Source organism: Drosophila serrata, unplaced genomic scaffold (genome assembly GCF_035046125.1).
Source record: "Drosophila serrata isolate PLE 108 unplaced genomic scaffold, ASM3504612v1 contig_249, whole genome shotgun sequence".
Lineage (NCBI taxonomy): Eukaryota > Metazoa > Arthropoda > Insecta > Diptera > Drosophilidae > Drosophila > Drosophila serrata.
The window spans coordinates 2,258,390-2,280,868 of NW_028257147.1; the positions used below are offsets into that span (position 1 = coordinate 2,258,390).

General features: G+C 43.1%; 4 protein-coding genes across 7 annotated transcripts in view; 3 read left to right on the forward strand and 1 right to left on the reverse strand.

Moving 5' to 3' along the window:
• The first annotated feature begins 3,647 nt into the window (after positions 1-3,647).
• On the forward strand, positions 3,648-5,685 carry Cpr31A (Cuticular protein 31A). The gene is made up of 2 exons (XM_020956732.2): positions 3,648-3,941; positions 4,599-5,685. Exons 1-2 carry the CDS (start codon positions 3,930-3,932, stop codon positions 5,616-5,618), a joined length of 1,032 nt encoding a protein of 343 aa, XP_020812391.2. The 5' UTR covers positions 3,648-3,929; the 3' UTR covers positions 5,619-5,685.
• Positions 5,622-10,609, forward strand: Pen (karyopherin subunit alpha). Its single transcript, XM_020956731.2, has 6 exons — positions 5,622-5,725; positions 7,524-7,800; positions 8,171-8,322; positions 8,381-8,694; positions 8,763-9,333; positions 9,403-10,609. Exons 3-6 carry the CDS (start codon positions 8,260-8,262, stop codon positions 10,021-10,023), a joined length of 1,569 nt encoding a protein of 522 aa, XP_020812390.1. The 5' UTR covers positions 5,622-5,725; positions 7,524-7,800; positions 8,171-8,259; the 3' UTR covers positions 10,024-10,609.
• A 262-nt stretch (positions 10,610-10,871) lies between these two features.
• Positions 10,872-14,553, forward strand: Spn31A (Serpin 31A). 2 transcript variants are annotated; one of them, XM_086832568.1, is made up of 5 exons: positions 12,407-12,693; positions 12,762-13,088; positions 13,148-14,048; positions 14,127-14,274; positions 14,343-14,553. In XM_086832568.1, the coding sequence occupies exons 2-5, from the start codon at positions 13,069-13,071 to the stop codon at positions 14,465-14,467; spliced, it is 1,194 nt and encodes a 397-aa protein (XP_086688694.1). In that variant the 5' UTR covers positions 12,407-12,693; positions 12,762-13,068; the 3' UTR covers positions 14,468-14,553. The 2 variants fall into 2 exon arrangements, with proteins under 2 accessions (XP_020812405.2, XP_086688694.1); XM_020956746.2 differs by lacking the exons at positions 12,407-12,693; positions 12,762-13,088 and adding an exon at positions 10,872-11,443.
• Positions 14,554-14,961: 408 nt separating this feature from the next.
• LOC110187369 (uncharacterized) overlaps positions 14,962-22,479 on the reverse strand; it is a 138,052-nt gene continuing 130,534 nt past the window's right edge. For all 3 annotated transcript variants that reach the window (XM_086832565.1, XM_086832563.1, XM_086832564.1), the window contains 5 exons: positions 19,511-20,535; positions 19,136-19,268; positions 16,956-17,145; positions 16,361-16,876; positions 14,962-16,179 (listed from right to left, as the gene is read on the reverse strand). In XM_086832565.1, the coding sequence (XP_086688691.1) occupies positions 15,653-16,179; positions 16,361-16,876; positions 16,956-17,145; positions 19,136-19,268; positions 19,511-20,535 (2,391 nt within the window). In that variant the 3' untranslated portion in view covers positions 14,962-15,652. The remainder of the gene's footprint in view (positions 16,180-16,360; positions 16,877-16,955; positions 17,146-19,135; positions 19,269-19,510; positions 20,536-22,479) is intronic.

Here is a 22,479-nt window from a genome sequence, read left to right on the forward strand (position 1 = left end):
CCAGCGATTTGCTCCGGGTCGTTTATCTTATCCGGCAGGGCGGCGAAATGGTGGCAATTACGTATCCGCCCGGTGTGCCAAGCGTATGTACTTCATTCACAGAATGCGGAAAGGTGATTATACGCTCGGGGTTCTCTAATGTTGATCGATAGGCAATTTCAGCGTTGAAAATTAACGCTTAATTGGCTTAGAATACTTAAGGAGATCCTGTTTCGAAACAAGATGTTAAAATGTACGAAACGAAAAGATATCTTTGCTGGTTACGTTTGAGTTTCATTTGCTAATGAGGCAAAAGTTTGAAAACTAAGAGATTGCCATATTGATAATGCACTTTCCTCAGTTACCCAAAAAAAGTTGGCAGCTTAAAGACGAGTGGGGAAATGCATTTGCACCTGGACGGGCTTTCCAAGCGAATGGCTTGCTCAATGACCGAGCTCAGAGACTCGCACAAAATGTTTACGTACGGGTATTTGTGTGATTCTTGTGTAAATTGTCTGTGAAAACGGGGCAAGGTAAAGCTCCTCCGGACTTGGAGTCGAATTCTGGTTTAACTTCAGCTTTGGCATTTGCATTTGTATCTCATCCCACTGCACTGTGAGTTCACTTTGCATACATACATCTTCCGTTTCCTCCTCCACGTTCTATTCCTATTCCCATCCTGTCCCTCTAGGAGCAGTCCCTCTTCCGGACGGCGCACACCGATGCTCATTTCGCCCAGCGCCAACTAAAAATGCATTTCCTGTCAAGTGTAAAAAGGAAATGATGTGATGCTCTACGGCTTTAACGTGCAATCAATCATTGCTGGCACTCAAACTCCGCATCCCTTTTGCGGTGGCGCAAAGTCAACGAAGGCGGGTTTATTAAGTCGGGCAAACAGTGTTAAGTATTTGTCGAAATGTCAAATGCCAGCGCCAGGAGGGATTCTAGGCTATACCCTCACTGCTGCCTGGATTTCCCCTTTCCATCCAGCATCCTGGCCAGCCGCATACACATTCGATTTTAATTGCCACGCCGATAGGCAAGTGATTCCACCTGACGTCCTGTCTCTGGCCCTGACCCATCCAACCTCACCCGTATCCACCAGGGTACCCCTTTTACCCATCTCCCTCCGCCCCCTTTTGGCATTGATGTGCAATTTCCGCCTCTCGCGGTGGCTCCTCAATTAGACGGTCGTTGGGACCGGAGAAGGGTTCGTGGGTACTGGCACGTCGTTAACCCTCAGACACGCAAGCCTAAATTAATTAAAAGTAAAGCGCGGTTAGTTTTATCTGCACTGTAACGAAATATAAGGTATTTTTTAAACAAAAAAATACACTTAAAAAATAGTTTTTGTAGGAGGTTTCAGTAATCTTTAAACGTGTGAAAATTAGCTTAAGAAAGATAGATTAGCTTAAGTACTTATTGATATTAATACGTATATCAAATAAAACAATTGTTTTACATTTTGTATTTAATTAACTAAAGCTTCAAGCTTAATTAAATCTAAAAAATCTCCTACACGTTAGCTATTATTTTAATTGTTCAAGTATTTTTAAACCATTTTATTTTTGGAATATCACCATTTGCAAAATGGAAATTGATTTTCCTCTATAGTCTTTTGAAGTGACGCAAAGCATAGAGAATGTATCTCACTCGGTTGGCTTTTATAGAGGACAAAAAAAGCTGTCCAGGAGACAGATTCACTTGGGCGTGAGCTCTCTGGCCCCCCATGTGGGGCGTGTCCTGGCCTGGTGTTAGTGGGTTAGGGCAGGTGGGACATCGCCCAACCATTCAACCCCAGAGTGCCATTCTCCCGATGGCAGACTTTTCAAGTTCAGGCAAGTGATATATGCATACATATAAGTAAATACAGACGTGGATGTGCCCCAAAGTGTGTCTCTTGTCTGCCTACGCATCTTGATGGCCCGGGGCTACGTGTTCGGACGCTGTAATCGGATGTTTATGGCCCAAAGCCAGCTCACGGACGCCACTCGTTCGACGCACTTTCAGTTTCAGCTCCAAAGAGTTCCAGATGGACGGATGGAAGGACGGGAGTCATTGAACGGCGATCTCCCAGCCGACGGCGGGTTCCTTGAAGGCGCTTAATTACCACAATTCGAACCGCTCAAATGAGTTGACAACTTTGTTATTTTTTTATTTTTGGGGTGGTCACTTCTAAGAAAAGCCTTTTGGGTCAACCTTCGGTTCTTGGGTATTATTATTATTAATTAAGACCCATTTTCAATGAGCCAATGCATGGTTTCCTTCCTGTTGTATGTCTAACCTATATAAATATATTTTTCGGGCCTCCTTTGAAGCGAGCCACTTGGCCCTGCAATTAGTAATCGGATTTGGTTAGGCTGTCTGTGTTTTTACTCCGGCAAATTCCAAGTGCGAAACAATGTGAAACTGTGCCAATGTCTGCATGTGGGACACCGACAACGACACCCCTCCCAATCGAACATAAGGTAAACATCAGCTAAATGGAGCAATAATAAATTTTCTAAAAAGAGAGAAATACTCGTAACCGAAAACTGAATAATCATGCAGCCAATGGAGCAAACGCTGCTGACATACAAAAGCGTGGATTCCGTTGACAAGTCACTGTTACACTTAGAATAATAATTGACATTAAAATGGGAAATAAAGTTAAATTCATTTAAGGGAGATATAGATTAAAGTGTTTTATTAGGGTTTAAAGGGAAGGAAGATATAGATTAAAGTATTTTATTAGGGTTTAAAAGGTCTTTTAATCTTGTATTTTCATATACTGACAATTCCTTTGAGACTGTCCTGAATTTTCTTAATAAAAGTAGTTCTAAATTATACAATTTATGCTAAGGGAAAAAAGTACAAAAACTTATTAAATATAAGAAATTTATCTGGTAAAAATTAAGGGATATTTAACATTTTATTTATGAATATGATAATTTTTCAGTAAGACTTACGACAGAATTGAACTAGTTTTTATAAGATATTCAAACATAATATTTAAAGGACTTATTAATATGTAAAATATATATTTTTTGTTAATTATGTATATAAAGAAATGGACAAATTAAAACTAATTTCCTCAAAAATATAAAGAAGTTAGAAAACTTAATGAAAGATAAGATTTTCTAAATGTATTTGTTTTTGAAATGGAATCCTAATCCTTATTTTAAGGGCATATAATTGTATATTTTTATCGGTTTCAAGGCTCTAGTTCCTTTGAGTGCTTCACGTGTATATCTTCGTCGAAGCAGGAGTGGGATTAGGGTGATCACCAGGAGTTGGAGTAGAAGGTGAAATTGGCACCTGGGTGGCAGCAAATTTTGCGCTCCATCGGCGCGCATGTTTGCCAAGAAATACAGAGGGTTTTGTGTTTTGAAGTGGATGGTACTCCAGCCGTGATGTAATGCCCGCAAGGTGCTGAGTTGACAATTGAGAAGTTAATTGAACGGCGCTCAAATCGCAATTAATTACGGGCAATGGCAATGCCAACACGATAGGTAGGCCTACAAGGAAGCATCGACACTCCGTTGAACTTGACATCGAAATCTAAACCGAAACCGAAACCGTAACCAAAACGAGAGGAGAAACCCGTAGACAAGAAGACAAATTACCCGAAAGAAAACCAGTTTTTGGCCCGCAATTGTCAAATTGTCAACCTCTGAGATAGCATTGTGTACTTGGTACCGGTTTGCTCTTCGGATCTCATTTCAGGGCGCCACTTCTGGAGCGGCCAATTCTGACGCCTCGCCATATAAAGTGACGTGCGCCGGGAGTGGTCGCCATCATTAGCCCAACGTCGCTCCAGAGTCGAGGACGCCCACTGCCGGAGTCCAGTCCAAGCGGATATACTTCTCAATCGTCAATCGTCAATCGCAGTCAGTGCTTCCTGTGCGGCACGTGCCACCACTTCGTCCTCGAGCAATTCAAGTGCAAAGGAAGTGATTCCCACTTTAACAATGGCAGGCAAAGTAAGTTGAAATTTTACAACTCAAATTGAAAGCATTGTTAGAGGTATTTTTATTTTGAAATAGGTTAATTTTCAGACTGATTTCTATAGCTTTTAAAAGTATTAAGCAATTATTTATGGCAACTATTTATGGCAACTATATTTGTATTTAAATCATAGAAATATTTCATGTATTTTCATTAAATTTGTTTTCTATTTCAACTCATAGTACCTGGCATTCTTACACAGGAATGTGTTGGCTCTGAATTTCAGTTATTTTACACTTTTCCTTTTGTTTTTAATAACAAACTTGCATTTATTTAATGTTGCTGTTTAATAAACAACAAATATGGAAATACATATAAATCGAGTGCGATTTAGAAAGCCAAATAGTTATTAGCCAATTCATATGAATATTAAAAACTTAAAGTAATATGTTATCTCTTAAAAATAAAATGAATAATGAGTGAAAAAAGCAAACTTCCGGAAAAGCTAACTAACAAATTTGCCACTTAGTTCCACTTCGAGTTACAATGACTTCCCTTGAGTTAAACTGATTTCCTGTGCTCAAAACTAATTGCCTGCGACAGCGTGACGGAGGAGCTGCTGCTGAAGTGGCTTCAATTAGGAATTGACAATTGGCTTGAAAGCGTTCTCTTATCCTTTGCCCCCCACACAGTTTCTAACTGGCGCCGCCCTCATCCTGGCCATTGCTGGATCCTGTCACGCTGGTTTTGCGGCCACGTACGCTGGCTACCATCCAGCCTACGCCACCTATCAGGCTCCTGCTGTCTACCATGCCGCCCCAGTGGCTCATGCTCCGGCTGTGTACCATCAGGTGGCACCGGTGCTAACCAAGACGGTGATCCCGGCCGCAGCTCCTTTGTATACTAAGGCCTATGCTGTGCCCTCCCCGTTTGTTAAGGCAGCAGTGGCTGCTCCTCTGCCCGTGCCAGTGGTGAAGACTGTGGCACCTGTGGCTCCCGTAGCTGTTGCAGCTCCTGTCCTGAAGCAGGTCGAGTACGAGTCCTCGCCGCGCTATGACTTCTCCTATGGCGTCCACGATAGCATCACCGGAGATATCAAGAGCCAGGTGGAGACCCGTGACGGCGGTAATGTGGTGGGCTCCTATTCCGTCCTCGATGCCGATGGCTACAAGCGCACCGTGACCTACACTGCCGACGATATCAATGGATTCAACGCTGTGGTCCAGCGAGAGCCTGTGGTGGCTGCCCGAGCTCTGGCCACTCCTGTGGCTGTGGCTGCTCCTGTAGCTGTGGCTGCCCCTGCTCCCGTGGCCGTGGCTGCTCCTGCTCCCGTGACCGTGGCTGCTCCTGCTCCAGTTGCCTCGTTCCAATCTCCCATTTACTATCCCCACCAGCAGGTGTTTGCCCCGCAGCAGGTGCAGCAAGTGCAGCCAGGGGCTGAGCAGCAGGGTGAGGTTGTGGAGGCTCCTGTGGCCACTCCGCCAGAGCTGGAACCCACGCCCATTGACTACAACGAGGAGCAGCAGCAGCAGGAGCAGCAGCAGCAGCAGCAGACGTATCCCCAGGATCAGCAGTTCCCGCCCTTCTCCCCTTCTCCCGCCCCCGACAGCGATGACTCCGATGTGGTCGAGGCTCGATCCGCTCCAGAGTCCAGCAGCACCACCTCCACCACCGCAGCTCCAGTTACTGAGGAGACCAAGAAGTCGGCTTAGATTGCGTTGTCACTGGAAATACTGTTAAACGAATTACGAAAATAAATATTAAAATTGTCAACTATAATTTGAGTTTCTGGACACGTTTTTGTTGTTAAATAATTTTGGTAAGCTACTAAAAACTTAAAATAGATGTTCACTCTTCAAATTAGTTTAAAATAAACTTTCCTGTAGGTAAATTATTTGTTAGTCTAATAAAACTGCATTAGGAATTTATAAAAGACAAAAATAGATTTCTGGAATGAGTGGTTACCACATTTAAAATTTTTGGAAAAAGTTGTTACAATTTGTTTCTGTTACTGATGAAAAAATGAAAGTATAAGGGATTGAAATCTCTTCACTGTGTTGCAAGTATAATAGTATATAGTATAGTATAATTAACATTTAAAGTAATTAATAGATGAATATTGGACAAGCTTAAAAGCTAGTAAATTATTTCCTCTTTATAATTGACAGCCTGGTAGTTTTTTTTATCATTATCACACAATTAAATTAATTGATTTCCGTTAATCTTAGTAACAGATTAAGTCGAATTTATCATCAAGTAAACTAGAGAAAAAAAATTAACAAAATGTTAGCCACAAAAAGCAGGCACCGAAGTTAAAGCGCTTCTGAGTAATAATTGCGTTTAAAAAAATGTTTGTTTTTTATTGTATTCACATACATAAATACAGTAGAGTTAAATGGGCATTAATGCGGCATTTGTTTGCATTTATTGCATTATTATTGATAAACGAGAGATTTAATAGCATTAGTTCCATGATACGCAATTTATTTAAGTTGAAAAGGGGGAATCCTGTGTAAAATGTTTGTCGCTTATTTTACTGACTTTAAAATAATAATAACCGCGAGGCGATTCAAAAAATCCTAATTAAATATCAGTTTTTACTAATGCAATGCAATTTGTCTGTAATAAATGTTGGGATTTAAATATTGAGGTAATTACTGTCCACTTTTAAATAAATAGCATTATCTAGTAAATATTTAGTGGGTTCATTGATTTTAAACCTATATAAGAGATTCACTTTTTGTTGGTTATATCTTATTAAAACAAAGTATAAATAATAAATATTTTTAAAGTTGGAATCCGCTCTTTTTGTTAATAAATGAAAAAGTTACTTTACCTTAATTAAGTCCCAAACAATAATTGCTTTTTTTAATTTTATATATAATAATTTTCTTATTTAAATGCCAAGATATTTATGAGCTGCTAAATTCAAATTTGAATTTCCGGCAACCGTTAAAGTTACTTTGCAGATTCAGCCAGCGCTGAATGTGCACGGTGTGGATTGTATGAAATAAAATAGGGTCCACACTCCACATCCGTTAAATCAGCTGCTGGCAGCGATCTACTATACCTTCGATCTCAGAAAAAATGTATCATTGTTTATTATTATAAATAAATACTGAATTTTTATTATTTTTAACAAATAAATAACACAATTATTTATTTATTTTAGGTATTTTGTTTTAGAATTAGTTTTATATTTTTGTATTTTTAATATATAAAATGATTACATTTAGTATTATTTATCGTTATCGGCGCATGCCAGCATATATATTTGCGATGAGATCTACCGATTCTAAAAAATGTTGAATAGCGCTTAGTGGAAATAATTATATTCATTTAAAGTAATTTTATTCTTTTAATAACATATTATTTATACTTTGGGATCCTTCTCCTAATTACTCTACAATGTGCTACATTAGTAGAGTGAAAATGATATGAATTTGTCCTCAAGTTACATCGTTTTCTGAAATCGTGTGGAATGTAGAGATTAAGCTTAAAATTTAACCACCAAAGAATTATTTCAATTTATTTATATAACTTAAAGCAATGAAAACTATAAGTGAATAGTCTAGATATTGTTGTAATACCACTAATCACATCTTGTCTTTTTTTAGCTTCTTTTTAAAAGCTTTTTAAGCTTAAAAAAGAAACAAGTTGGCAGCACCAATTCCAGAAAGGGCTTGATTTTCAAATGAAACGGTGATCAAGTAAGCATTGAAACCAATTTCGCCTCGCTTTGTGTTCGGTCGTGCTTTCGTTTTGTCACAAGTTTGCCGGCTTTCAATGAGTTAACACAAAAAAGTGAATGTGAAATTTCGTCAAAATTTTCTGTGTAGTTAATTTATTTTAACAGAGCCCAAAAGCCAGCTCACGCATACAGGGCACGTGAAGGTAAGTAAATTCGTTTGTATGTGTTTGTGTGTCCCTACGAGAGTCCCCTTTTGTCTTTCCGCCGTTAGCAGTTCTTCGATTCGCTGCTTCTCCCTCCCTTTCCGCACCTTTTCTCATACCTACCCTTGTTTCGCTTCTTTTCTCTTCCTTCTTTTCTCTTTGTTTCTGCTCTTTCTTACCATCCTTCGCACCTTGCGATGCTACAAATGGCGCCTATTGCAGCTGTTGCTTTGTTGTTGCCGGTACGCTCTGGCGAAGAAGAGAATGAGGATAAGAAAATAAGTGAAAAGGGAACCAAAAAATCAGCCCTTCCTCTTCTCTGCTTTTCTGCTTCTCCTTTGCTAACACATTTCTACAAATTATTTTTCAGTTGACAACTTGTCATCGTAGCAGAAAAACTAAAAAATAGAAGTACACAAAATTAACAATTAAGAAGGAAACTACACAAAAATCGTTAAAATGAGTAAGGCAGATTCGAACTCGCGTCAGGGCTCCTACAAAGCCAACTCCATCAACACCCAGGTAAGGGTCCATCTCGTTGGGATTCCCGTTTCGCGGATCTAACCTCAATTTAACGTAGGACTCGCGCATGCGCCGCCATGAGGTGACCATCGAGTTGCGCAAGTCAAAGAAGGAGGACCAGATGTTCAAGCGCCGGAACATCAACGATGAAGATCTTACCTCGCCGCTAAAGGAGCTCAATGGCCAGTCGCCGGTGCAGCTATCTGTCGATGAGATCGTTGCTGCCATGAACAGCGAGGATCCGGAGCGCCAGTTCATCGGCATGCAGTCGGCACGCAAAATGTTGAGCCGGGAGCGTAATCCACCCATTGACCTGATGATCGGCCATGGCATCGTGCCCATTTGCATTCGCTTTCTACAGAACGCCAACAAGTGAGTAGAATGGGTTTTGAGGGAAGTCCGTCTGGAAGGCACTACTGATTCCTCCCTGCCTTCTCCAGCACCATGCTGCAGTTTGAGGCGGCCTGGGCTTTGACCAATATCGCCTCTGGTACCTCCGATCAGACGCGTTGCGTCATCGAGCACAATGCCGTGCCGCATTTCGTGGCCCTGCTACAGTCTCAGTCCATTAATCTGGCCGAGCAGGCCGTTTGGGCCTTGGGCAACATTGCCGGCGATGGAGCAGCAGCTCGCGATATTGTCATCCATCACAACGTCATCGACGGCATCTTGCCGTTAATCAATAACGAGACGCCGCTCTCATTTCTGCGCAACATCGTCTGGCTTATGTCCAATCTGTGCCGTAACAAGAATCCCTCGCCGCCGTTCGAGCAGGTGAAACGTCTTCTGCCAGTCCTATCACAATTGCTGCAAAGCCAGGACATTCAGGTACTGGCCGATGCCTGCTGGGCCCTGTCCTATGTGACGGACGATGACAACAGCAAGATCCAGGCTGTGGTCGATTCGGACGCCGTGCCACGCCTGGTCAAGCTCCTACAAATGGACGAGCCAAGCATCATCGTGCCTGCACTGCGCAGCGTAGGTAATATAGTGACTGGAACGGATCAACAGGTAAGGAAACTAAAAGAGCTGTTCCTTCAGGATTGCAATTCCTAATCTTATTTATTTCGCTTTGCCTAGACTGATGTAGTAATTGCCTCTGGGGGACTGCCCAGGCTGGGATACCTCCTGCAGCACAGCAAGAGCAACATTGTTAAGGAGGCTGCCTGGACAGTCAGCAACATAACGGCAGGTAATCAGAAGCAGATCCAGGCCGTGATTCAGGCTGGCATTTTCCAGCAGCTCCGCAACGTGCTGGAGAAGGGCGACTTCAAGGCCCAAAAGGAGGCTGCCTGGGCGGTGACAAATACCACAACCTCTGGCACGCCGGAGCAGATCGTCGATTTGATTGAAAAGTACAAAATCCTCAAGCCATTTATTGATCTGCTGGAAGCCAAGGATCCGCGCACCATCAAGGTGGTGCAGACTGGACTGTCGAATCTTTTCGCCCTCGCCGAGAAGTTGGGCGGCACCGAGAACCTCTGCCTGATGGTCGAGGAGATGGGCGGCCTGGACAAGCTGGAAACGCTGCAGCAACACGAAAACGAAGAGGTCTACAAAAAGGCCTACGCCATCATCGACACATACTTCAGTACCGGAGAAGATGAGGCCGAGCAGGAGCTGGCCCCACAGGAGGTCAACGGAGCCCTCGAGTTCAATGCCACTCAACCCAAGGCACCCGAAGGGGGCTACACTTTCTAGACTAACCCAAAAAAATCTTTTCGCCGCATACACTTAGTACATAAGACGCCCAGTTTCCTTTGAGCTGCGACCGCGCTCACACATTAATCTAATTGCCATTAGCAATGCCATTGCACAACAAACCCATACATTCCCAAATCACTAGGAGGCATGATATTCGATTCGGGCAGGCAGAAGATAATGCCATACACTAATTTTCGTTTCTCTTAAATCATTACCAACATTGTCTCTTAAAACTCCATAACCGCGTGTGATAAATTTCCGGCGATGCCTGGTAGAACGGATCTCTTGGCTTTCCACCGCTGCAATCTCCAGGACAGCTGTGCTGACCAGGTTGCTATCCAGAATCCGTATGCCATGGCCACCGCCGCCTGTATGTGTGCGTGCTGGGCTTTTTTACGAACTCACTTTCAAAACATTTTTAGGCTGTTAGTATTTATTTATGTAAACACGATATGCTTTTAATCCCCTATCGCAAGCATTACAACAATCACTCGAAACCCCATACATGCAAACCAGTGTCTCCATCCCAATTTATGAATTTGTATTCCAAGTTAATAAATATTGAATTGTTTGAATGATTATACTTGCATGGTTCGCTCTTTCTTTAAAATTTTAATGAAATGGTCGAAAAAGCAGCTTATTCTTAGCATATTTTTGGGCATTAAGTAGGAATGAATACGCTGGCGGCGAAATGAAAATAAATAGAATGCTGCAGAGGCAGCCTTGGGAGATTAAAAGCTACCCTTCATTTCGGTGAGTAAACTTTTGCACAAAAAGTTGTGCTGTAGTTAATCCATGTTTTTTGTGTGTGTTTAAAATTGCAGCGTGTGGCGGCGGTAAGCGGATCAGTTCGGTGTCGGCATCGGAAGATTAAGAGCTATCTTCCGCAGGCACACAAGTACCAGCAGCAGAAGTGTGGACACCAGCAGCGGCCCCAATCCCAAATGTTTCAGATTAGATAAAACGATTAAGCAGCAACGGACAACGATCCCCCCAGCACAACTCATTCAATAGAAAAGGGTGCCGGAGCGGCAGTAGCATCTCATCCACGCTCCGATATAAACACATCGCTCTCCATTCACATCGGATGCAGGCAGCAGCGCCATCACGGCAAACAAATTATAAAAATAGATTAAAAATTTAGCATCGGAAAAGTAGTTGCCGAAAATTAGACCGTCGAATTGTGGCCGGACGGAGAGCTTTTCGCCTCCGTTGCCCAAGTGTCGTCATCGATGAGACGGGCAAATTTAATTGGTTTCCTTCTGTGTTCTTCTAATTTAGCCGAGCGGCGAGCGTTTAGTCGAATTTCGTCCGAAGCTGCGTGCGGGCGTGAATCTCTCTAAAGGCAACAAACTTTATATAATTGTTATCCGAACTTTATTTATTCGCCTTGCATTAATTGTGATTGTAGCCAAAGGTAAAGAGAGTGTATACCAAGTATTCTTTTAAGTACCAAATAATATCGAAAGACAGTGCTCACCACTCCCATCCGGTGCAGTAGGTTTTTTTGTTTTTTCAAAATTTTCACAACAAACTATTGGTGTGCGATGATGCCACTTGGAAAACGATTCTGTGATCTCATACACGCTTCATTGAAAATCCAGAGAGGATTTACACCATATGCCATTCCATTGCAGTGAAAAACTCAAAAAAATACAAGACTAAAAATCGAAAACTAAACCCGCGCCGAAGCACTTTTGACAAAACTCATGATGTAGTTAATTTCGTTTGGGGAAAAAAGCAACAGCAAAAATTGGCACACCAAAAATAAACAATAAACATCTAGCACTAGAGCATCGCTACTTTATAGCGACAGTGGGGGTACAACCATAAAAAATATATATATCTATTAGATACACTGGATGTACACTGCTATTTAAGTGGTTTTTCTAATTTTTAAAAAGCTGGAAGTGGTAAATAATATGAAAATTTTCAATTTATTTTATATATCTCTGAAAAAATTCAAAATATCTTTGGAAATAAGTATTAATCATGATTAAATGGAGAAGGAAATTTGAAAGATTTTCGCTTTCTGGCTTATCTAGTGAACAAGTCTGTATGATATACATGTCTTTCTAGTTGCAGTACTGAAGTACTTTTTCTTCCTGTGTATCCATAGTAGTGGTTCGCTTGATTTTGAAGCGGAAAACGGCTTTTCGTTCCGTTTTATTCTCCAGTTTTCGGGTTGGGGGCGCATTTTGTTTGTTGATGTGGCAATTAAGTGTGCAAGTGTGCGCGTCGCATAGAAATCGGCATGCAGAGCTGCAGCACCACCGGATCGGGAAGCTATATAGAGGGTGGGTAGAGTGGGTGGGACTGGGAGTGGGCGTGGGTGGTGGCCACAACCGAACGGAGACGGCACCCGAAATTCGCGTGAAATTAAAAGTTGCCGCAAATATATAGCCGCAGCACTGTCACAAAGTTTTCCGCCTCGGCGTTTCCGCTTTGTTTACTTGCCGAAAATAGTGTCAAGTTTGGCCTAGTGTTGCTCTCTTGTTCATTTTATTTATTCAAGGCGTTTCTTTTGTGTGTGCACACAACACACACAGAGTGTGTGTGTTGTTCATGTTTGGTGTGTGTTTTTGTTCGTTCACTCGCTCTCGAAATGAAATGAAATGGAAGACAACAATTCACATTTTCATTACAAAATGCACTTCAAGGGCCAAGGTGAATTTAAATAGAATTTAATGTATCTAATGGCTATAATTTTCAAACTATATTTTCTTTTGCTTTAGTTTGGTCTTTAAAGCATTTCGGTTGGAGGCTACTAATATATTGTACATTTGCAAAAGTTTACTTTACTTGCCCATAAAACGCTGGCACACATGTGTTTTGCATTATGCCGAAGGGCATTTTTATGCTAAACAAGTACTTTTTGATAGATCAACCATGTGGAAGCGATAAAAGCATGCCACTATAATATTAATTACAATTTATACTACACTGGCTGTGATGGACAAAGGCGGAAAATCTATGTAATTTTTGTTGTTGTAAGGTGTCAGAAATAAATAGGAGATTTAATTTAGAAGTGTTAACTAAGGAATGCTGATGCATACATATTTGTATATATTTCATAATTCAATTATATTTACAAATAATTAATATAATATTAATCTTACAGATCCGATATACACAGAATGAGTGCAGCGAATAACCCAGTTCCGAGCATTGCTCCCTATGAATCCAAAATAAGTGCTGAAATCTATCACAGCATAGCCACCAGTTACATAGATCAGAACCTGGTCTTATCTCCCCTATTGCTGGAGGCCACTCTGGCCCTTTTATATCTGGGCTCGGATGGAGCCACGGCCGAGGAGTTGCAGAAGTTGCTGCGGCTAAAGGAGCGCTTTCCCAGCAACGCCAAAATGGCCAACTTCTATGCCTCGGAATTGGCCAACATCTCGGGTGATGCCGATACCCGGTTACAGCTGCAAAACCGACTGATGCTCCAGTCCAAGGATAACTCTTGTGTGGCCGAGGATTTTCAGAAGATAGCACAAACCTATTTCCATGCCACAGCCGAAAGCCTTGACCTGGAGCAGACGGAGAAGCTGCGTCGTCATATCAACGAACAGATCCTGTCCGGAGTGGGTGGAGGAAGCTGGCAGCAGATTCAGGTGGAAAGCAGTTCTGCTGCTAAAATCCTACTCCTGCTGGCGGCGAATCTGCAGAGTAAATGGTTCCTGCCCTTCAGCGCCTACCGGACGGGTCTATATGAGTTCCACAGCGGCAACCAGGCGAAATCGGTGGCCATGCTCTTTGATGATGATATGTTTGTGAAGTTTGCGGAGCTGCGGGACTTGGATGCCCGTGCCATTGAGCTGCCGTACGAGCATGCGGAGGAGTTGTCCATGCTGCTCATCCTGCCCAATCAGAGAGACGGCCTGGCGACGCTGGTGGAGCAGCTGCGTGGCCAGGATTTGGGCGCAGTGCAGCAGCGCATGCAGATGGAGGGAGTGCAGGTGCTGCTGCCCAAATTCAGTATCGATTTCGAGTGCAGTCTGCGGCAGCCCCTAAAGCAGGTCAGTGGTATCAATCAGTGCCCCCAGTATGTATGCATTTCCGGTGGCCAGTAATTAAAAAACCGTTTTGATTTGCAGCTCGGCTTCGAGGAGATATTCGCGGCATCGGCGAATTTTAAGCATTTGCATCCCGCTGCCAATCTGCCCGTGGTCGATGTTCTCCAGAAGCTGCGCATCAATTTAAATGAATCTGGTTCCGGATCCGAACAGCCACGAATTGCAACAGGTATCGAGTCTCGGCGAAACCCTTAAAAATACACACACATCTCTCACACACACTCGACCTCGTTTCAGAATATAAACCCATTGTGATCAGCAATTCCTCCCGCCAGAAATTCTTCCGAGCCGACCATCCATTTTTCTTTGCCATCCGCAGTGAGAATGTTACGTATCTGGTGGGTCATGTGGTTAGCTTTTAAGTTCACACGGGAAAGTGAAAGGTTTGTGCAATAACTTGTATAAAATAAGTAAAAATACAACTAATAATTAAACAAATATTTAAAGAAGCGAGATGATTGCTTCGTGGTGTTTGCATACCCCTGCAGGGTATTGCACTTTTATTTAGAAGCTTGTAAAGGAATTAAATAACTTATATTTTTTGTAACATATATTTTGACATCATTGTAGAAGGGTTCATTTATTTTTTTCAACATTAAACGGCCAGTAATAATGAGCAAATGCCTCAAATTCCTTACCTAATTCTGGTGATTTCCTTTCACTTGGCTCTAAGCTCACTCACAAGCTTAACACGCTTCAGGCTTTACTCCTAAGTACATCCAAATGACCAGAAATTCCAACACTATTAGAAACAATCCCACAAAAAGGACCCCTTGACAACGAAGGACTAAGTATTTCTAATCCCATCTTTACGCTCCCCTTAAAACCTCCAATTAAAGAAAAACACAAAAACTTGTTTTGTTCATAGATTTTCTAACAAGAGTCTTGAGTTTATTTAAAGATATATATCTGTATAATTTGTTTTGTTCCAGAAATAGTCCTGTGTTATGTTTAATAGTTTTACAATTATTGTATTTTGTAGGTTTTTTTTTATTTTCTGTTTTATTCTTTGTTTCTTAATGGGGCTTAATTTTGCATTATTTCTAGGAAAACTTTAAATGGAATCAAAAACTTTGTCACACCTTGCCGTGTTTTCTCGCTCATTAATTTATTAATCATGTTCATTGTGTTTTCATCTCAATAGGCCGTTTTGTAAATCTAGCTAAAAAGTTATCGTTAGTTTAAATTCTTTCATTCGGTTTTCAATATGCAATGACTTTAAGTTAAATTTGATTTCTAATTGTATGAGTTTAGTTATGATTGATGTCCAACGCTTAATCCTTTATTTGGGACATCGAAAAAAAGACTGACTTAACGTAAGACCTAAACTCATGTTGCCTTTCCCAACCAACTGATAACATATCGAAAAGCCCCGGGTGTTCATATTAATCTTATTTGAATATTCACAGAGTTATCTACTGTAGGTGTTTTCTTTTGTTTTGAAATTTGATTTACACTTATTTACAGCTCTTGACGAGAAAAACGAAGCCTCTTAAATGCATCTTAGTGTCAGTTTTGGCCTATAAATGCCTCTCAACTTGCTATTGCTATTGTTTCTGCTGGCCATCATCACTGGTGGGCGCCGATGGCCCTCCTCCTCCTCCTCCTCCGGCTCCATCTGCGGCATCCATGGCCCCCCTGTTGAGCAAGTAGTCCAGATCGAGGGTGATGCGATCCAGCGTTGCATCATTGCCAGCTCCACCCCCTCCGCCACTCTGCGTCGGAGTGGGTGTGGCTGCCGTGGTCGTCGCCGTGCTAGTGACTGTGGATGTGGAGACAACGGCTGCCACCATGGTAGGCAGCAGGGGGTCAAAGGTGGTGCGCGATGTAGGCTCCAAGATGGTCACTCGCTTCTGTGTCTTGGGTGTCTGCGTGGGCAGGGACATCGGTGGCATGGATGCTCCACTCAAATTCCCACTGATGGTCGGTGGGGGCGGCAACTGGGGAGCCGGCATGCTCAGGATTAGGGGACTGGGCACGAAGTCCACATAGGGATTATGCTGCAGCGGAACATAATGAGAAGTGCTGGTGGCCGTGGGCATAATGGCACTGGTGTGAATTCCGATTATGCTGTCTGTGGGGAGGTAGAGATGGAGATGTTATCAGACTCTATATAATGATTAATGCTGGCCCATGTGGGTATATTCATCCCGTTCTGAACGTATAATATAACGATGATATTAATAATGACAATGAGAATGAGTGTCAGAGTTTAAATTGATTTCCTATATTCTTAACACTAAATTAAAGCTTACCCGCTGCCACGCCCTGTAAAATATCGAGCGTCTCAACGCCCACGAACTCTCCACATGGCCCGGTTCGGTAGTGTGCCGGCTGCCGGTGTAACGTTCTCCTGCCCAGGCTTCCTGTGAATCCACCCACGCTCACTCCCATATTCACGCCCACCCCCATGGTGTAGGCATCATAACCGGGTCCGCCACCCAACAAAGCACAGCAACGGGTGTCCGGCGATGGGGCCACGGACAGGGGCAACGGCTGGTGCTGCTGGTGGTCACCAAGGAAGGTCTCCGCCGCTCCATCAGCGCCCGGCTGGCAGCGAGGCGCTGTCGAGATGATTGTCAACGGCAGTGGCACGCCGGAGGAGACCGGTGCTCCGGACAGCTCCAGGCCCACCTTCGGCTGCAGGGGCGGAGCGCAGCCGGCTGACGAGGCCAAGGATCCGACGGCTGCTGCGGAGGACACGGCTGCGCTTGACATTGACAGCGACACCGCACAGTCGTTCTCCTTCTCCTTGTCGTGATTGGTATAGACTGTAGGAGAAATGAGGCGAAAGGGATTCAGATTAGGCATTTTGGACCGAGAATCGAAGCTGACTTGGCAGGAACCTACAGCTCAGCGGACTGTTGACATTGGCCGTCGTCGTGGTGGTGCAGTAGTTCTCGTCCAGGCTGCTCCGGCTCGTGTTGAATTTGGCCTGTTTCAGGGAACTGTTCTGGCTGCTCCCGTTGCTGCTGAGGAAGGGCGGTCCACGCAGCTGGCTCTCGGCCTTGACGACGAAGCAGATGAGGATGGCCGAGCCCTGAAATTGGCAGATGGGAGATGTTGGCGATTGAATCATTGCAATGATTGCCGCATAAACTCTGGGACAGGTCCGGTCCCATCTGGGCTGACCCTAATAAAATGCGTGTGTCAACGACGGTATGGGTCCATGCCCCAAATTGAGTCATTAAGCAATGGGAGAAGCCCCTTCGATTATAGTCAAGGTGGACTCACTCTCTCTCTGTCCTTTTCGTAGTGAAATCAAGCCAAGCGATTAGGAAATTAAATGCATGGCCAAAAGGCGGCCATAAATCGATGCTAAGCAATATGGGCCATATAAGGCATGGCGACTATATTATGTCCTCTTTCATGAGCGGAATTTATGGGCGGCATGCACCGAATTCCAGGCTCCAGAAAGGGATTTACGAAACAGAATTAATTGCGAAATTAGCGGAAGAGTCTTTGTTTCGAATTGTACTAATTGTAGTCAAGCATGTTTCAAGCAAGGATATCGAGTTTAAGTAGCTGAAGAGATTATGCAGAGAGAAAGAAAGCAGTTTTAATAGGCTTTAGGAAATTATAAGGAAATTTTTATAAGGAGAAAACCTAAAATTTAAACAAGGTAAGGAATGTCATAAGTTTTAATCACATTTTTTCACATTTGAATCTGGGTTCCTTAATTAAATAATATAAAATCTAAGAAGGAGCTAGCTCTAAGCTTCTTTAGAAACTTGTAATTGAGGATTCTACCACTTAGAGTACAAGAGTCCTTAGAATACTAATCGAATGACATTAATGGCCAATCTTGACTGTATTTCTTTCTCTGTATAATGTCTGACTTGGCCAGTGTTTAAATAATTAAATGGCAACTAAAACAGACAGAGGAGCAATGCCTAATGCCCAGGTCCACGCCTCCCCCAACACAATCAAAGTGATTTTGGTGCACATTAATAGTCCGGTGTCCGGAGTCTGGAATGTAGAGGTTGGAGTCTGGAGTCCGGAGTCCGGACCAGCAGGAACTGAGCACGAGAGGGTTGTAGACATTGCGGTTGCGATCTGAGGAGGCGTCTCGACCTAATTTGTTTGTGTTTGAATTTGAATGTGCTGTGCACGCGTTGCGTATACGCCGAGTGGTACACACACTCACTCAGTTGCTTTCACGGCTTCCCACATCAAAGTGTGTGCGTGTAATTATGTGATTAGTTTTGCAAGGATACACCAGCCACCACCGCCCGTGCAGATAATTGTTTATTTAATTGGATTGAGCTGATTGCCGGGCGTGCGCAGAGCGTTAAACGCTTTAATTCCCATCAGATGGATGGGAAAAATGAAATAGGTGTCCGTCCTTCCATATAGAGAACCCCTCCAAGTGCCAAGGTGGATAAGTCAAGCGCACTTATTATATTTGCACAGCAAATCAACAAGAAGTGGAATAAAATGGCAACAATACCGGGACGCCGGTGTAATCGTGAACTGAAGTGAAGTGTACTAAAGTGATGTGAAGTAAGGGGAAAGTGAAGTGCCTGCCGGGGCCAAGTGTCAAAGGCAAGTGCAAAATAAATACAGGAAAAAGGCTTCTTTCTCTCAGTTTCTCCCTTTGATCAGGCAGGCAGTTAATGCAGTCAGCTCGGGGTCGGCCCACTCTCGCTTTCTTCGCCGATTTTGCATGCATAATTTGCACGGCAGGTGTAAAAATATGCAGGCTTTACACTTTGATAAAATATGCAACTTAAATAAGTCGTCGGAAATAAAAACGAAATGGGATTTGCATAAGCCTCGGCAGCAGCAGCATCAGCAACAGCCATCAGCGGGAAACATGTTTGATGGCATCCGTTCCTAATAGTTTCCCCGTCAATTGGAGCGGCAAATGGGATTTGGAGCTAAATCAAACATCCGACCCTCGAAACTCGAAACTGTAATGGTTATCGTAATCCCAGCCTGGCAGGTGAGCTCCATCTCTCTCTCTCTGTGTCTCTATATATATTTTAATTGATTTGCAATTGTTGGGATAATGTCCTCTACTAACTTACCAATATTATGCACGATATGCCAAACGGATATGCCCACAAAGTATCCGGTGATGAATTAACATAAACGATGAAGCACCCATCGCTGCAGAGCTTGGCCAGCAGCAGCCCTCCAGCCCGGTAGAGTAATCCAAAGCTGTGTGAATATATTAAATTATACGCAAGAATGGAGAAAGGGATCAAAGTTAGAATCAGAATCACAGTCGGAATCGGAGCGATTGTTTTGTTTTGCTTCCGTTTTTTTTTTATCAGATTAGCCGCCTGGACAGGGAAAATTGGAAATGGGCAAAGGACCATTAAGAACTAAGTACTTTCCTGGGTCTCTTTCGGCTGCCCGTTTCCCTTTTTTATCCCCATCAAAAGAGCCTTTTAACTTACCGCCTGCGCAAAGCCAGATTGAATTTATCCAACGGATGCGTATGCACATTGCGATTCTTGTGCCGCAACCACAAAAGTTTCTTCATTAAAATGGCAAACAGCGCAAAGAAGAGCAGGATGAAGAGCAAATCGATGCAGGCGAACAGGAGGAAGCTCAGCGAAGGCGACGACGACGACGACGACGATGATGATGTTGAAGTGGCATCGCCCAGACCGGAAGTTAAAGGCGCAGCCACCGCGGAAACGGAAGTGGCAAAGGAGGTAGAGCTGCTGCGACCCAAACTCCAAGTGGCGGCCAACTGCTGCTGCTGCTGCTGTTGCTGTGACGAGATGGAGCTGTAGCTGTGTCCGCCTGTGATTGATGACGCCGATGTGGCCACATCATCGGGCGATGACGTCTCTGTCGTTGCGCTACTTCCATTGCCCAGCAGTGCCTCCGATTCAAGCAGTAAATTATCGCCATTCAGTAGCGAATGCGTTCCATAGTAGCCGCCATCTAGTTCATCAGATCCTCCACCACCTCCTCCTCCTCCGCCATCCGTCTTGGCATCCGCTGAGCTAGCTCCCGGCAACCATAGCACCTCCAGCCACCAATGGCGCGGCCATTGGCCAATGATGCTGCAGATTAGGGGGGCAGCCACGGCAAAGAGCAACGGCAGCAGCCAACTGATGCCAATGGCGCCACGTATTCCCGCCGATCCGCCCTGCAGTGGAAGGGAGGAGGACGTGGTCTTGGGTGGCGGTCGGTGGGGTCTGGCGGACCCACTGCTGGCCCCCGTCACTGCTGCTGGCGGCGACTGTGCCCGTATCTGTGTGATGTTGCTCAGACTCCCCAGCTCACGCTCGCGGTCCTTTTCACGCTCCTGCACCCGTTCCCTCTTCGTCGGCGTCGCCGGCTTGCTGCCAATCTGCAGATACTTCTTCGGCATCAGCTCCGTGTGGATGGCCAAGGCAATCGCAATCAGCGTCGAGATGCCAAGCAACAACAGCGATGCCAGCGAGCTGCTAATGATGGCGTGCCAGTTCTGCAAGAGGAAATTATGAACGGCCGTTAATAAGGAAATGGAGTGCTTTGACGGCTCGGCTGCAACATCGTTATTTTTAATTAAATATAAAAAGTTGTCATCGTGCCGCATCAGCATCAGCAGTGGCGATGGCAGTGGCAGTGGCAGTGGCAGTGGCAGTGGCAGCAGCATGGAAAGCCAAAGAAGCCATTTGGTAGGATTTTCCCTGCACACTCTAATGGTGACATTTTCGCGTAACATTTTTATTACACTTCTTCAAAATATAAACCCACAGCCATCCCACGCCTCGGTGACCGGACCTTGGCTATTAAAAAGTTGTAAACAATTTGTCAAGCATTATATATACACTTTTTTTCGGACCCCATTTTCATGACAAATTAGAGAGCAATGTCCAGAAAATACTAGAACATAAACATGGTTCTTAAATTGCATTAACTGAAATCTTAGGACTTTAGGCAGGGGGAAATTAATAATATTATGAGTAGATAAACAAATTTAATATACTTTATTCTTTCCTGCTGGAGCAGTCTATTTACGTCTATACATATTATTAATATTATAAAATCAAGAGCCTCAAGAAGTGAAATATAAATAAAACAATAATGAAAATAGTAGCAATCTTCGGGAAGCCCTTATATGATTGAAATCGTATAAATCATCATAACTAAGCCAAAAACTCATTAACTTCCATTCGAAAAGCTTTCCTATGTTAGTTTTTATTAGGTTAAGAAATCTGCATACTCAATTTAAAATTTAAGAAACTTATAATTTTGATAAATTTTTGACAATTTTAACGACGTAACCCATTATAAAATTTTGAAAATTTTGAACAAAATAGATTTTGACCGGACAAAGCTAGATCGATGCGGCTCTTCATGCTGATCAAGAATATATGATTTATACGGTCGGAAATGATTCCTTCACTGCGTAACAAGCTTTTGGCTCCAATTAAAATACCCTTCAAGGGTACACCTAAGCGTATACGTATTTTTTTATAATAATTAAATTATTATTTATCATTTCTTATATTTCCAAGAGAACTCTTTATATATAGCTTTGGCAGAAGTCTAAATTATGATTCCTATTATAATAAAATTATGCAAACTTAAATAAAAATAAAGTTTTTTAATAATTTATCAAAATTGTTTAATTAAATTAGGTATATAAAGAACACCTCCAATTACATTTCTCAGACTCTGCTCATAACTTGGCCAATCTTAAAGCTTAGAGACATTGGCAGGCAGCTGACATTGAACGACAGTTGTCTTCTTCGTAATCATCTTCCTTGAGCCTTCGGGCCAAATGTGAGACAAACATTATGTCAACTTTTTAATTTTCAATTTACCATCCGAATGCGAATGGGAAATGCTTCCACCCGGTTTGCTTCGCCACGAAAAAATTATGAGTTAAGTGCGCTTAAAAGCTTTCGCCTTTCACATGTTCAGCTGCAGTGTCACGCCCCCGGCCACCGTGGGGCTTGCGGGTGGGCGCACGGGTCGTATGCGTAATTTATGTTTTCTTATTTATTTATTGTTTTTTTTCCTGCTTTTTTTCGTTTCGTTTAACTGCTGCTGCTGTGAAATTGTATTTTATTTATGCTCGCAAATATATGCAATAAGTAAAATGAATATTTTAATTGTATTTATTGTGGCATTGCGTGGGCGTGGCCGTGGTCGTGGTCGTTGGCTGGTGCTGCGGTTGACGTCCGTCGCCAATGGCGACGACATCTTCCGCAGTATCAGCTCCAGCTACAGCTCCACCTCCATCAGCTGGAGCCGCTCCTGATGCTGTGACACGTGTTCCAAGCCATTAAATTTGCATGTGTGTGTACTTTTTAATAAAGTTGCCCCGGCCGCGTGTGCCCGCAATTAATGTGCAATAATAATAATATGAAAAACAACAATAATAATAATAATAATAAGTGCGTATGCGCGTGTTGCGTTA

What these genes read in the sequence shown, in the direction of transcription:
- Spn31A (XM_086832568.1), top strand. Translation starts at nt 13,069, where the DNA reads ATGCTGATGCATACATATTT. An exon ending in ATGCTGATGCATACATATTT is followed by an intron (nt 13,089 to 13,147) that starts GTATATATTTCA and finishes TTAATCTTACAG; the next exon opens with ATCCGATATACACAGAATGA. An exon ending in TGCGGCAGCCCCTAAAGCAG is followed by an intron (nt 14,049 to 14,126) that starts GTCAGTGGTATC and finishes TTTGATTTGCAG; the next exon opens with CTCGGCTTCGAGGAGATATT.
- Pen (XM_020956731.2), top strand. Translation starts at nt 8,260, where the DNA reads ATGAGTAAGGCAGATTCGAACTCGCGTCAGGGCTCCTACAAAGCCAAC. An exon ending in CCAACTCCATCAACACCCAG is followed by an intron (nt 8,323 to 8,380) that starts GTAAGGGTCCAT and finishes AATTTAACGTAG; the next exon opens with GACTCGCGCATGCGCCGCCA. An exon ending in TTTCTACAGAACGCCAACAA is followed by an intron (nt 8,695 to 8,762) that starts GTGAGTAGAATG and finishes TGCCTTCTCCAG; the next exon opens with CACCATGCTGCAGTTTGAGG.